Source organism: Neltuma alba, unplaced genomic scaffold (assembly GCF_004799145.2).
Source record: "Neltuma alba isolate B1F8T4 unplaced genomic scaffold, ASM479914v2 tig00012096_pilon, whole genome shotgun sequence".
In the NCBI taxonomy this organism is placed as follows: domain Eukaryota; kingdom Viridiplantae; phylum Streptophyta; class Magnoliopsida; order Fabales; family Fabaceae; genus Neltuma; species Neltuma alba.
In genome coordinates this window covers 1521-17691 of record NW_021636653.1, presented here as the reverse complement: position 1 = coordinate 17691, position 16171 = coordinate 1521, and the positions used below count along the sequence as shown (strand labels likewise).

General features: G+C 33.4%; 2 protein-coding genes across 2 annotated transcripts; one reads left to right on the top strand and one right to left on the bottom strand.

Moving 5' to 3' along the window:
• Nucleotides 1-1001: 1001 nt before the first annotated feature.
• Nucleotides 1002-3885, top strand: LOC114722529 (omega-3 fatty acid desaturase, chloroplastic-like). The gene is made up of 8 exons (XM_028908575.1): nt 1002-1938; nt 2032-2121; nt 2203-2269; nt 2380-2472; nt 2589-2774; nt 2885-2965; nt 3116-3253; nt 3347-3885. Exons 1-8 carry the CDS (start codon nt 1403-1405, stop codon nt 3545-3547), a joined length of 1392 nt encoding a protein of 463 aa, XP_028764408.1. The 5' UTR covers nt 1002-1402; the 3' UTR covers nt 3548-3885.
• Nucleotides 3886-13971: 10086 nt separating this feature from the next.
• Nucleotides 13972-15759, bottom strand: LOC114722532 (trihelix transcription factor GT-3b-like). The gene is made up of 2 exons (XM_028908578.1): nt 15317-15759; nt 13972-14767 (listed from the first exon to the last, which is right to left on the bottom strand). Exons 1-2 carry the CDS (start codon nt 15656-15658, stop codon nt 14183-14185), a joined length of 927 nt encoding a protein of 308 aa, XP_028764411.1. The 5' UTR covers nt 15659-15759; the 3' UTR covers nt 13972-14182.
• Between the last annotated feature and the right edge of the window lie 412 nt (nt 15760-16171).

The following is a 16171-nucleotide window of genomic DNA, read 5'->3' as shown; positions in this document are numbered from 1 at the left end:
TTCTATAATTTAGATAAATGTTCCAAGATAGGTGCCAATGGTTTAAAAATCTTGTGACCCATAGAATTGACAAAGAGTAATGCATAAAAGATTATATAATTTCCATATTAAAATTTAAAAGAGCCCAAGTTGTTCCATGGGACTTAAATAGACTGATAATTTGAATTTCTGGATTATTTTATCCCTCCTTGACATTATTTTATTTCTAATCGGCACATGGGATTGATGCTACCAAAACCCCCAAAGTAAATCCAAAATAAATAAATAAATAAACCATCAAACACAAACATCAACATAACAACAAATTAAAGTTTCAATCATACTTTTTTGAAATATTTAAATTACATTTTTTCTCTTTTATAACAAAATATGAGGGATAATTATTTTTGTTTTGATCAAAACATGTGTGCATGTGTGTCTTTATTAATTCCTCCGACCTATTATTATAATAACTATAAATTAAAATTATAAACTATGTTTGGATATGGAGGCTTACTCAATAAAACACGTGATTGATTTAAAAAAGTCCAAGAACATAAAAAGCAGCCATAGTGCTCATTTCATTTCATACCCCGTTTGATCCATTCCGACCTACGTGTGAAATGTGAATAAATATTAAATAATAAAGTTTAAGAAATAAAAGGAAAGAAAAATAATTTGTGTAGCGTGCGGCACATGGGTGGGCTGAAGCAAGCACTACCGACCCATTAATTAAAGGGCGGACTCGCATAATGAACCAATTAGAGAAAGGGTGAGACCCACAAGACAAAATAGGTCAACCTCAGCCACACGGCAACACTGGGAATTCTAAGTTCAAATCTTAGAATGTTGAAAGGGAAAAGTAAACACGCCTTGGTCTCTCCCACACATATTTACGAGGAAATATCGCTATGCGACTTCTATATATAAAGTCCGTCTCAAACTCAGACTCCCACAAGAAGACCAACCCCAAGACGCAAACTTTTCCTGAGCTTTTGCCCCTTTTTTTTTTCCTTTTAACCCTTTTGATCTTCCGACTTTCAATATTTCATTCAGATTTGTAAACTAAGAGGCTGAGCTTTGTGTTGAGGTGGGAGGAGAATCTGGGGGGAAGCCAGAGGAGTGGAGGATCAACGTGTGGCTGTCGTTGAAACACAAGTGCCCACTGAGTGTTGGATTTAATTCCTCAACTAAATTTTTCTTTCTTTCCTTGTCATAAGTTTACTAGTGTTTTGTCCTTCTTTAAGATATTTTGCCTGGCTTTGCCTTCTTTCTGCTTTGGTTCACATATTTTCGTCTCTCTCTCTCTCTCTCTCTCTCTCTCTCGCCCCCTCTCTCCACCGTTACTTTTCCTTTTTATTTTCCCAAGAGCCCAGGTGGGCAAACCCTGTTTTAAAGCTAAAAAGCTCCATCTGGGTCTCCAATGGCAAGTTGGGTTTTAACAGAATGTGGGTTAAAGCCCCTTCCGCCAACATTCCCTCGACCCAGAATTGGAGCTGTTACGTGTAAGAGCTCAAAGGTTAGATTTTTAAACGCAAACAATGGTGTGAATGAAACAGATCTGAAATTTCAGACAAGAGGCTTAACTGGTAACTTTAGAGAGAGAAGAAGCTGGGAATTGAGAGTGAGTGCTCCTTTGAGAGTTGCTTCCATTGAAGGAGAGAATGAAGAAAGCAAAGAGACAATCAACGTGCAGTTTAATGGGGTCACCCAGGAAGAACCAGAATTCGATCCTGGGGCTCCACCACCATTCAAATTGGCAGATATCAGAGCAGCCATTCCAAAACATTGCTGGGTGAGGGACACATGGAAGTCGATGAGTTATGTTGTGAGAGATGTGGTCATGGTTTTTGGAATGGCTGCTGCTGCTGCTTATTTAAACAACTGGCTGGTTTGGCCTCTGTATTGGGCTGCTCAAGGAACCATGTTCTGGGCTCTGTTTGTTCTTGGACATGATTGGTAATGACCAATTTCTTTGATCTCTGTTAAATTTCTAGTTTGGGTTATAAAGCTGTGTCTAGATTCATTTGATTGTTGGTTTTGATGTTTCAGTGGTCATGGAAGCTTTTCAAACAATCCCAAGCTGAACAGTGTGGTCGGTCATCTTCTGCATTCTTCAATCCTTGTACCGTACCATGGATGGTATGCTTCTAAATGAACTTTCTCTCCTCTGGTCCTCTCTTCTCTTGGACACTTCTCACTGTAATTTTCTAAATTATACAGGAGAATCAGTCACAGAACTCACCACCAAAACCATGGTCATGTGGAAAATGATGAATCTTGGCACCCGGTAGGCTAAAATCTATTTACTCCTAAGCGTTAAAGGGGTAATCTTTTGTCCCCTCCTTCCTCATTCTATTGCAGTTTCTAATATGAGAAGTTGAATTTTCAAACTTGCAGCTGCCTGAGAAAATATACAAGAACTTGGATAATTTGACCAAGACTCTGAGATTTACTGTACCATTTCCAATGCTTGCATATCCTTTCTACCTCGTAAGTTGCTTCTGTTCCTGAAAGTTTTTCACAAGACTTGAATGTGAAATTCATGAAAGCAGTTTGTTGAAATAAGGAAATTGACTTGGTTCATGATCTGAAAAAACAAATTGCAGTGGAGCAGAAGTCCAGGAAAGACTGGTTCTCACTTTGACCCAAACAGTGACTTGTTCGTTCCCAATGAAAGAAAAGATGTTATCACTTCTACTATTTGTTGGACCGCCATGGCTGCTTTGCTTGTAGGCTTAGGATTTGTGATGGGTCCAATTCAGTTGCTCAAGCTTTACGGCATTCCTTACTGGGTAAGCTCACAGTTCTTTTGACTCTCTGTGGATTAAATACTTCGCAGTTGTTTCCCTCCTTTAAGTTTTCCTCTTTACAAGCCCTAATTGAACTTTGCTTGTGATTGAAGATTTTTGTGATGTGGCTGGATTTCGTGACTTACCTGCATCACCATGGACATGAAGACAAACTACCATGGTATCGTGGAAAGGTATCATTTCTCCCTCATTTTTCTTTTTACTTTTTTCTGGGAAATGAAAGTTAACGTGATTGGATGATCTTAGTGAGAGTCTCTCTTATTTTAGTGTTTCAAGTTTGTGGTATTTTCAGAAGTAATAAATCTTCATTTATGTTGTGATAGGAATGGAGCTACCTAAGAGGTGGACTTACAACTCTTGATCGTGATTATGGTTGGATTAACAACATCCACCATGACATTGGAACCCATGTCATTCATCATCTCTTTCCTCAAATTCCACACTACCACTTGGTAGAAGCAGTGAGTATTATCTCTCTACTTTTAATGTGTTTTATATAATTATCATAAAATTATTTATCTTTCACTGAAAAAAAATCCTTAATGCTTTTTTAGACTGAGGCTGCAAAGCCGGTACTCGGAGAATATTTCCGTGAACCAAAGAAATCAGGACCTCTTCCCTTTCACCTAATTGGAGATCTGGTAAGAAGCTTGAAGAAAGACCATTTTGTTAGCGACACAGGGGATGTTGTATACTACCAAACAGACCCTAAGGTCGCTGGCTCTTCTTCTTCTTCTTCATCATCATCAAAGTAGAAGCTTTAAACAGTTTTCCCACTTGAAACAAACAAGGCAATATGAGAGGCAACAGAAGAAGTATGTGATATATATGACACAGCTCCTTAACTCTGAAGAAATTAACTTCGGAGATTGTCTCACTGTCGGAGTTTGTAATTTCTTGGAATTGCGAAGAGCTAACTTGTTCCTTAATGGATAAAAGAGAGTAGGTGCTTGTTGCCTGACACGTTTGATAGTGATTGTCTGCTGCTGAAGATTAAGCAGAGTGTATCTACCTGTTATTGTAGTTTCTTCTTTGAGAGTGAAGAATACTTGTAAATTGGTTATTCTTGATGAAGTGGTTTATCTTCATCAAATTGATGATGTATTTGCGTGAGTTTAAAGTTTAAACACCAATGTTAGATGAAAATTGAAAAATACAAATAAATTCATTAATTTGCCTGTCTTTTCTTGTTCCCCCCTTCTCAAGCATGCATATCTATCAATTATTCGTTTTGTCCCTTGATAACTCTTTCTAAAATTTAGTTTGGCTAGCTCTGATTTCTAAGTCTAAAGGAATGATTTTGTCCAAAATTTAAATCCCTGGAGAAGCTACTGGACCACATGAAATAAGTTAATCATTATATATAAAAATAGTTCTGGTAAAAAAAATTTATATATAAAAATAGGAGTTAGATAACTAATTTAAAAGTTTAGATGTTGGTTGATATTTTTTTAATCCTAAATGTAAGAGTTAGATAACTAGCTTATAAATATTTAAAAAATTAATTAGGTTAATTATCTGTAATAAATAAATATTTGTTTATTTAAAATACCTCCTTTAATTATTATCCCAATGAGAGAAGCTCCCTTTAATATATGTAATTAATAGGAATATTTTGAGGGGGGAATGCAAATTTGATAGACAAAATAGATTGAAATCTTACATTTAATAGTAAAACAAATCCTTCAATTAGTTTTTATATTTAGGATTAGAAAAGTATTTAACTTTGTAAATATATATACCTAAAAACCATCGAGCATGGTGATAAAGATTGAAAAGGACAAGACCCTTGACCCAACATTGAGAGGAGGATCCAAGAGTATCAAGGAAATCTGAATGGAAAACAAAAGGTCGAAATTATATGAAAATGAGAATGAGAATGGGGTGAGATGGGGTTGAGCAATGGACACAAGAGAACGGGGGAGAAGTCATTGTCTGTCACATATCAGCATGGTGGTTCTGAAAGTGAGTGGCCTAATTTTTTTTTTTTTTTAAGAAACAGGTGGTATTCCCAACTAATCCTTCCGAGAAGTAGAGATTACTGAAGTGGGTTTTGCTTCTCCTAACAAAATTTTTTCTATACACATGGCTTGGTTTGAATCCCAGACATCATGTTTAAGGGATCCAACTATCTACCGACTACGCAAGACTTTGTTGGTAGTGAGTAGCCTAATTGAATTAAAAAGAAAGAGTAATGTGAATGAATCAAATAATGTGAAGGTGAAGAGTGAGGAGGTACACACTGTCTCCCAATGGACCACTCACACAGTCACACAGACACAGTTCATCTCACATGCGTCCATACAGCATCCAACCATTTTGTGTCGGAAAAAGTTTGTGCCTTTCATCCATCCCATCCCTAATCCTTCCACATTCTCTCTTTACAATTACAAGCTTACAACCAACCTACCAGCTGTCATCTTTTTTTTTTCACCCCACTAATCCAATTTTTTTTAATATCTGAGAACAATTCCAGAAAAGTAGGACACATATCCTATCACGAACGATTTGGTGCTGTGTTATGGTATCACGTCACTGGCCAGCAAAAAAATAGTACTACCTCTGATTCATAAGATAAGATTCAATTTGTAGTTCAAAACTAAATCTTACATTAATGATAATAAAATTTTATCTTTAATTTTGCCTCAATTATCGATTTAGTCATCGGAATTTAATATTTATCAATTAAGTCTAAAAAATTTCACAGTCATATGCAAATAGTCTTTTATAATTCAAAGAAATGTAGGGTGACTTGTAAAAGGATGTGTGAATGAAATATGCTTGCTTTTAACAATTTGGTTAAAGATAAGCAGGGCATAAGTTTGTATGGTTATAAAATTTTAGAGACTGGATTAATACAAATTAAACTTCAAGAACTAAATCAAACTAGAACTCTCCTTTTGTGGTTTCATTAGTGTTCTCGATTGTATTGTTTTCTTTAATTTGAAATGAACTTCGATATCAAGAGATAAAACATATTCGCATAGCTACGGTACTTATTCTTGAAAGCCCTTCTTTTTTTTGGTATTTAAATTTGTGATTGCTTAAAAGATATCACAACCAGCTTTAGCCAAACTATTTGTCGATTGTTAATTGTTTCTTATTTATAATATACTCCTCCGGTCCTCAATATAGGACCTAATTATTAAGTTAGTTTTGATTCTAAATATAAGACCCATTTCTCATATTTATCAGTTTTCTCTTAATTATCCCTATGGATACTCCTTCAACCATAATCAAGTAGAAGAGGGAGATGGGGTATTAAGAAAGATGGTGATGGTGTTTTAGGAAAAATATGTCACGTTTCTTATAATTAACTAACTTACCTAACTATCCTAATTTAATCAAATTAGTTAAATGGGTCTAATATTAAGAACCGGAAGAGTATGATTTTAATACATCTAAAATTCTCAAAGCAACCTTCCAAATACTAGAATTTCACATTAAACATTCTTATTTTATTTATAACCGGCTAGTCAACAATTGACAGCATTGCTTATATAACAATCTTTTTTCGTTTCTCAAGCAACTATTTTTCATAAATCCAACAGAGATATCATTTCACAAACATGGTTTTAACTTGAGCCAAGTGTTCTCTTCTTCCGCTTCTCCTACAACTGTAGAAAGAAAAATCATCATCATTATTGAACAGAGCTTCCATAAATCTTCATTATTCCACTGACTTTCACTGCGAGTGAGTAGTCTAATGGGCCAAGGAATGGCCCATCTTAGCCCATGGTCCAATAACGGTGGTTAGTGGGCCGAGAAAGTCAATTTTGACGAAGCCCATTATTAAATTGAACCGTAGCCGCTACGAATGATGTAGTATTTGTGTTTTTATATGAATATATTACCCTAGAATTGTAAATTATTCAAGTTTCACATCATTTAAAAAATAATAATTTTTCATAAGTGGCTTGGTGAGTTGGTGGGCAAAAATCAATGAGATTTTTTTAAGTACCAAACCTAAATTTGACTCATACTGAAAATGTTTGAATCAACTTGAATATTATATTGTGGCATAAGTTGATGATGACGACAATATTTAATTTGTCCCTGTTTGTCAACTAATTAAAAAAAATGCTGTTTTTTCTCTGTAATTTTTTAAACAGGGTTTACAGCGTGAAATGCTTAAATTAAAAGCAATAAGTAATTTAATTTTAAAAAAATAAATCTTTTTAATTTAATTGAATGGGTATTATAAGAAAAGGTCAAACGGTAAATCATTTTCAACCAACCTTTTCCCACAGTCAAATTAATTAATGGTCCACAAAAGCAACTTACATTCTAAGTCACCAATAATAAATGATATTGTCAACTATCAAAACTAAACCCACTTATTATAAATATAATAATCGTTTGTCTAATCAATTCAAACAAGACTTAAGATGAATAGTTAATTATATAATTAACCACGATCAGTCAAAATGGATAAATGTGAATGGAGTAACTAATAATTAAAATAAAAACTAAGCCAATTACCAAATCTTTTAATTTTTTTCTTTTTATTTATCCAGGAGTCAGATATCAATTCAATGTGGGCGAATAACAGAATATTATAATTTTCATTGGACCAAATACTGTAAAGAGTAGGTTATATAAAAATGTGAGTATGTTCTCTAATTTTGAGGATTAAGAAGTGAATAAATTCATATAATGTCATAAATTGTGCCAATAACAATTTAGCTTAATTGGATTCAATAAAGAGAATAAAGTGACAGACATTTAGGTCTAAATGCCCAATATTTAGTCTAATATATAAATCTTCATTGAGATGGTGGTTATAAGTAAATTATAAAAACAATAAGAACATTGTAAATGTTCCCCGAATATCTACCTTTTTCTATCTTTCTTTAATATTAATAATTTTTTTAATTGAAAAAATATAGAAAGAAAATGAGGGGGGAAAAGACTAAAAATAAAGAAAGTCATGAGTAGTGCTTTGTCATGTTATGGTAAATGCCCCCAAGCCAGAGGACAAAGAGGATCAACTAGACTTTGTTGAGATCGCTATTCCCTCAGTGGAGAAACAAAAATTAAATAAATATATAAATGTCATCATTTATGGTTTTGGTTCAATTTGGTGGGTTCGTTGGAAGACTGTGATAAAAGCGCTATCTGTTTGAAGAGTCAATCAAGCTATATTACCACTCCAATATTTATTACTCCCTCCCTCCGTTTGTTATTATAAGAGATAAATAACCGAAGTATGTTTATCAAAAAAATAGTTAAAATTAGTTAAGAACAATTAATATGTAAAAAGTATATTTTTTTCCCAAAAATACCCTCATTAATAAGGAGAGGGAGCATGAGAGAGAACAATTAAATTATTAAAAGAAAGAGAAGTGGGAGGGAAAAAGAGTGTGAGTTGGAGATAATAAATATGGGTAAAATAGAAAATCAACACAAAAAAGTAGAGACAACTTTTAAGTATCTTTTATATATAGGAACATGTCATAAGCATTAAATGTCTCTTATAATAAGGAACGAAGGGAGTATTTATTACTTATAAAAGTTTTTCACATATAAAAAGAAAATATTAAATAAATGAAATTTTTTATTTTTGCCCTTATTAAATAGATAGCATATTTTCCCTCACTTATTTCCCCTTTCTTCACCTTTATAATTAATATGAACAAAATTGAAATGAAGCATTAAAAAGAGTATCAGTGACAAATAAAAAAGACCAAGATCTTCTGCTACAAGTGATGAATAATAATGATCAGAGTAGTATATTATAAATTAGAACAATAGTTAAACAAAAGAATGAGCGATTTATAGCTTAATTAAAATTAAATACTATAATTTTGAGTATAAACATGCTATCTGATCTTAAGCGTGTTGTGTAACGATTAATTTTTTTTTCCTTTTCAAACGTTATAAGCTCATCAGGTCCAAAAAATATAAGTTTATTATTTTCCATGTTAGCATGGTTATTCTTAATAAATTACTTATGATCATACTTCATTTGAAAAACATCTTTATTTTTATCTTATTGTTATCATACATAATTTACACCATATATATGACATTTTCATTTCACAGTTCGAGCACAAATTGTTGAAATCCTGCAATTCTGCGAAGGGAAACTCTGAAATCTACAGGATTTTAATTTATTTAGATTTTCAGGAGAAAACATGTTATATGTTACACATAATCAGTAAGGAAGAATGGAATATTTTCAACATAAAATATATGTAGAAATTAAAGATATGCAGTATCTTATCTTTATTCATGGAATATATCATCTCGTGCCATTAGCAGTAAAAGAAAAGAAGAAAGAGTTTGCTTTCGGCAACTCTAACTTTGTTCCTCCGACATAATATTAAGTTCTATTGAGATTCTTAAAACATTGAATCAATCACTCACGCACAACAGACATATATCTGCTCTAATTAATTAATTTACTTTGGACTTTCATCTTCTGAAAAAGTTTTATTTTATCTTATTTCCTCATGTATTTGACAATAAAAGAATACACGCACACACATTAATTGAATGAGGATGGAATCGTTTGGGATGATAATATATATAAACATATATTTATATCACATACCATTGGAAAAGCTTTCTGTCACAATAATTTGAAATTGTACTAAAAAAGTCAAAAAAATCACTAGTTAATGATTTTTTACCCCGATTAATTAATGTTCTAATATTGTGCATTCCAGTAGTAGAGACTTTAAAATAAGGGGCATACTTACGTTAGATATTTAGTCCTCCTTTTATATTTATATTTCCAAAAAAAAAGGTACAGTACAAAACCGAAGATTCATATAATGATGAAATCGGAATGAGATGCTGGAAATATTAATAAAATTTTAGACGGTTAAATTCTGATACTTTTCAGTAAATATATACATACATTTCCAGTTAGACCCTTCAAGTTCGTTCCAAGTTTATGTGAGCATATATTTTTCAGCCTCACACACATGTGGAACCAAAATATGAAATTAATGAATGAATGCATTTATAAGGAGTAAGTATGGCCACCACTTTTTTCTGATGCATCATCATTAGAACACATGTGGGTACATTTAATTAGAAACAAAGATTGTCGCTTTGATGATATGTACCCCTCCAACAATACATGATATTTTAATTCTTCAAAGGTTCCCATTTGCTGCATATTATATCATATAAAAACACGTTATTTGAATAAGATCAGGTTATAAATCTAGCTAGTGGGAGAGTTTAAGCTAAAAGCTAACTTATTTAGGAGAGCTGTTTAAACGTATAGAGTCTATTTGGAACAATTTATAAATAGTTTTTCAATAGTAATTTACGAAATACGAGACAAATATGTGAGAAGAGTTTTATCTCAGTTTACGTGAAACGTGCTTATAGGGAATTTTTTAAACCCCTCCCAAATAGCCTCATAATCTATTAGAAAGAAGAGCTTTTCTTTAATATGATATGAGACTCATAACAAGCTACAACAATCTTGTAAATACCAATTTAATTAGAGAGAAGGATCCATGAAAACACGCCCAATGTGATCAATTTAATACGGAACCAAATGATGAAAACGAATAATGTCAAAGGATTGTTGTTGTTGATATGATTGCCTTAATTAATGAGCTAGCTAGCAATATACTATTCAGTAAGAACCCCGATGATTAATTACAATATCTGACACAACAAATGTCAAATATTCTGCGTTTACTTTTAGAGATTTATCAGAAAATTGTCGACATACCCACACAGGGAAGATAAACATGAAGCTATGTTTGACTTTTCCATCTGTGGCTGAAGAAAGTAGAGGCAGGCAACCAGAGAGCTGGAATCGTTTTGGAACTTGGACCCACTGATTATATATATACTCATTATAATGTGCGGTTAATTCAAATAAATATAAAAACTTCACCGAATTTACAGCCAAGAACAAGGTGTGGATGGGCTGTAAAGTAGCGTTCTAGATCTGAACGTGGTTGACTATTTGGAAATTGCAGAAGAAGGATGGTTCGAATCTTAAAGGTTAAGAATGTTTTATGTAGACGACAGGACAGAGTCGGTGATATATAAATTTATATAAATATATTGCTAAAAACTTGGCCGTCAGAGAAACGCGTTTGTGTTTAATGTTAATTAATCGTCTTATGGCTCTGACCTTTTAATTTTGATTTCACTTAGAAACACCACATCAAGGACCCAGTTTTCCATTACATAAATAAACATATAACTATCCGATCGATTAAAAAAGAAAAAAGAGGACTTATATATATATATATATATATGCGTGTATACATTTTGGTCAACGGAGACGAAGATATATTAGAACCTCGTCAATTGTTCTCACCTATGAATAGAAAACGACTTGAAAAAACAAAAGGAAACTTTGGCTAACACATATGTAATTATATATATAATTAAAGTAACTATGATTTTCTCTTCGAAAGGATATAGAACTTCATGTGAAGGTGCAGTCGTAGGTGGGTAGATTATTGTTGGATGTTAGCTATGTGTTTTATATATGTGTCGGTCAATGCGCGCCGCGAGAGGGGGGTTGGCCAAAAAAAAAAAAACACAGATATATAAATATATATATATATATAGAGAGAGAGAGAGAGAGAGCATCATATATCATAAACAAAGCAAAACGGGTCGTCGTTTACGGATTGTCACCACATTACTGTTTTAGGCAATATCATAACGCAAATGCAATGACTAGAAAAAACAAAAAAGATATTATTTCTTATAATTATCAATGAATAGACAGTTTTGATATGAAATTATCAATTATTTGGTTCACTGGACAGCACATTGTTTTCTGGGAAATCCGTGTTCTTCCTTCCACAACCATCCAACTTGGTTTGGGACCATTTTTACTGTTACATCGGCAAAAAATTAGATTAACACCTAATAATTAATTAATTATAATTAGTAGGATTTGTTTTTGTATTACTTTTGGTTTCATAGGACCCATTAGTACAATTCTAAACAAATTAATCAGAATTGTATTCTTCTAAAAGTCTAAAATTCTAGGAGATCTCATTATGTGCGTTTTGACACAAGAATCTAATCCTTTTTGTCCATTCCTTTTGATATCTTTTTGAACCACCAAAAGATTGAGATATATATTTATATATATATATATATATTGAGTGTGGAACCTACATGCATAGGGGAAATTGCATTCAAAATTTGGGAAATCTTCTATAGTAACTAATTATCACTCTCTTAAAACATATAATTACATATCTGAACTTTGGTCTAGAATGATCAAACAGGATAGTCATTATTTTGCCTAATCTTAATTACTTTAATTAATTAATTATATAGTTCATCCAATTCGTCGTAAAATTGATATTTTAACATGTATATTACTACTATTATACTACCATGCATTATAAATTCTCTTTTACAAACATGCAGTATTGTGTGTTTGTACTGAAAAATTCATTGATAAAGTAACACACACACACACACAAGCCTTCTGGTCAATCGTTCAAACCAAAACTCCAAGGTATATATTATCGAATGTAGTTTGAATGCAACAAAATGTGTGAATGGAGAGAAATTTAACCATTACGTAACAATCAAATTGTGGTACTATATATTCTATAAAACAAAGCATATTTATATATATGCACGTGTGTGTGTGTGTTTATTGCAGATATATACTAGGTCTTAACATTTATCAAAATAGACAGGTAACATAAAGAAACAATTTGAGTCAAAATTGAGGGCATTCTTTTATACTTGGCGCATATGTAAAGTCCAAGTTATTTCAGGCAAAAATGAACTATTATTTTAAATGTTACAATGTGAACACTTTATAGTTTATAGAACAAATTAAACTTACAGAACACACGACCACATATTAAACTCACGAAATTTCATACATGAATCCTTACCAAAGAAGCATGAAAAATCAATTTAGGAATTATGGGATAAAAGACAAATCCGTTCAGTTTCAAACTTAGTATAACCCAAAGTCATCATTCTCTTAGGTTTGCACCCACGCCGCAATCACACCATGCATATATAAGTTACAAATTTGATATGTGTGTGTATTAATTGAAGAATCGAAGATGATATAAATAATGCAACTTATATTTATCGAAACTCCATATATACGCAATGCACCGTACGATCTAATTTATAGTTACAAGCCATAAATAAAAGATGTAATTCTTTTTTATAAATGTTGTGTCAAAAACACAAGAGAAATCAAAACTTAACACTAATATATAGTATTATTTAGACATAGTTTACTATAATATCTTGCATTTAATTTCTCCCTCTCCTCTTAATAATAGTACTTACATCTGAAAAGCTTAGAGAGAGAGAAAGTGCAAGTTTAATTTCAATGAAAAGAATAAATTGATGGTCCATATGAATCATGATGAGAAGCCTCCATAGCCCAAATAACATCGATTAAAAGTCACAAGTTCATACTATGACCAGCTGAGACAAGTCAATTTCAATACACACACACAGACATCTCGTTTCATGCAAACACGCCACACACACACACAGAATCATCTAGCTGTCAAAATATATACCTCTCATGCATCCTCCTCTTGAAAATTCCAAAAGCTTTGACATCCCATCAATTGCTGCTAAAAGCTGTTTTTCATTCCAAACTATTAATTATATAAAATCAAGCGACCTTTTCAATACTTGCAACTTTTCTCCTTTGATTCACATTATTAAACAAGTAGGAAACTGAATCTGTAAGATAAGATTATATGTATAAAGATTATTATCTGGAGAGGGATGATCAAGATCAGTTTCAGATGGGAATTATTAAAAAAAATGAAATTGAGAGTACTTTTTAATTTGTTTGTGAAGTGAGGGATTGCAATTTGCAAATGCCCCATTATATAACCGTACAAGAGTGTGCCTTCCGAATGGAATAGACATTATGATGATTTCAACCATTATCTCTTTATATATGGACGGACACTATGTTTTGCTGTTCTTCTCCACATCTCGTTAGGTAATGTCAATTTTCCTGTTTTATATGCTTACACCTACTACCAACACCCAAGACTGAATCAGTCTCTTTGAACTTTGAAGCATTCTCTCTTCACTACATCAATATTTCTCAATCAATTCCAAAGACGAATAAGAAATCATATTATAATGAGTACACATGAATTAATCATTCTTTTTCACTGCTTGCTTGGCTATGCAAAGAAATCTGAAAGAGCAGCGAGTGAACTGGGAAAAATAACAGCGCAATTAAACCTCATCGTTTTCTTCCATTGCTTTCGTCAAACAAAGAGTCAGCCAGCAACACAAAAACAATAAATGATGACGGAAACCGGGAAATCTTCGAGGAAGTTGAGAAAGAGTTTCTTGGAACGAACCTAGTTCTCATCACATTTAAGGTTTCAGCTTTGGTTTTGATTTTGTGCTTGACATTAATTAAACAACTACATCTACATGTCATCTCTTGAGAGCTTGTTTAGAAGAGCAGTGATAAGAGCATCTCTTTTCTCAGCCCTAGCTTCTTCTCTAAGCCTTCGTTGTTCTTCCCTCTCTCTCCATCTCTGATCCATCATTATCTTCTCATTCTCCAATGCCTCCATTGTTTGTCTCCATTCTAGCTCCTTCATTCTTCTCTCCTTCTCTCTCGCTTCATAAGCTTCCATCCACTGTGCCTCCATTTGCATCTGTTGCCTCATAAACTCCTGCAATATCTCCTTCATATTCTTCAAGCTATCATTAATACTACTGCTGCCGCTACTGTAATTACCACTACTGCCCTTTCCCTTCTTCTTCTTCTTTCTGCTGCTACTCGGAGTACCTTTCTGATCTCCTTCACTGTCTTCTTTGTTGTTATTGTCATCTTCTTCTTCCTCTTCATCTGACGAGAGATTATGCGGCGCCTTCTTCTTCGATCCGCCACCTCCTTCGGCTTCTGCCAACATCACTCTCTGCATCCTACTTGTGAAAATCAACTGAAGCTCGTTGTAAAATGGGAAGTGCTGCCTCAGGGATTCTGGCTCCATTGTTTCACATCCCTTCATCAAATCTCACAGATGCACAGATAATTCTATGTAAGACGCGTGAACCTCGTAACCCTGAATATATACTATATATGCATACTCGTGGTCTCATGCATCATCTATACTGGACAAACACAAAGTATAGATAGACCCGACATGTTACACGATATGCAGATTGCAGAAATATGGGATACTAAATATACTTTTTGAGAGATATATGTATATAGTTTTGTTTTTTCCATGGCTATTGGATAGGTTGGAGTAGGTAGTTAGAACTTTCCTCACAGTTTCTTGACACGAAAATTCATAGATATACACGAAGATGTCAAATGGTTTACCTGGGATTATTAACAAAAGGACCACTTTTACAAGCAACTAGAGGATAAAAAAGAGATGGGTCATGAAAAATTTAGAGCATATGGGTGAAATCGTAACAGTTAAATCGAGAATGACCCTAAGTTACACTTTTGTGTAAAGTATACTTGTGATGGGAAAGAAAACGGGATTCGGTGAAGATAGAGGGTTTTGATTGAAGTTTTTAGGAGTCATCGGTAGATTCGATACCTTGTACCTGGTGGCGAGGTTTTTCCACTTGCACTTGCACTGCTCTGGGCTTCGAAAGTAACCCTTTTCCTTCATCCTATTGGAAATAACTTCCCATAATTGCTTGTTCCTCTTCGTCTCCATAAAAGCCTGATCTAGCTCTGCCCTCATCATCAAGAACTCCTTCGTTTCTTGAATACTCCATTGAGGAAACCTGTCTCCGACATCAACGTTAACCGAAACACCCCCGATACTATGTTGCTGCTGCTGCTGGTGATGATGTTGCTGTGGTTGCTGTTGTGATTGACGATGGAGATGAAGAGGATGGAGATGAGGATGATGATGGAGATGATGCCCCTCCATTAAATTAAACCATCAAATCTTGAACTCTATGATAAAAGCATAGATTTATAAAGTAGAGCTTGGAAAACAAGGAACAGAAGAAGATTGGAATTTCTGCGTTGAGGAGAGAGAAAAGACAGAGAAAGAGAAAGAAAGATTTATATATATATGGTGGCGTCAAGTGTGAACAGGTAGGTGTGAATCGTGCAAGGAGACGGGAAGAAAAAAGGGCAGAGAACGAGATTTGATTTCCTATCCGCTTAGGTGTTTCTATTAATAATATTTATTTATTTATTATTATTCGTTCAGATTTGAGAAAACTTTTCCTTTTCCTTTCTCTTTCAGTCTGTCTCTTTATTTTCTTTATTTTGTATTTTTTCATTCCTATTTGAACCCATGAATGCTTACAGTCCCTTTGCGGTCTCATCTATCTGTCTACGCGTGAACTGTTTGGAAAAAATCACAACTAAGTACCCAGGATATGAAAACTCATATAAGAATCCCACCAATCATTTATTTTAAATAATTAAATTT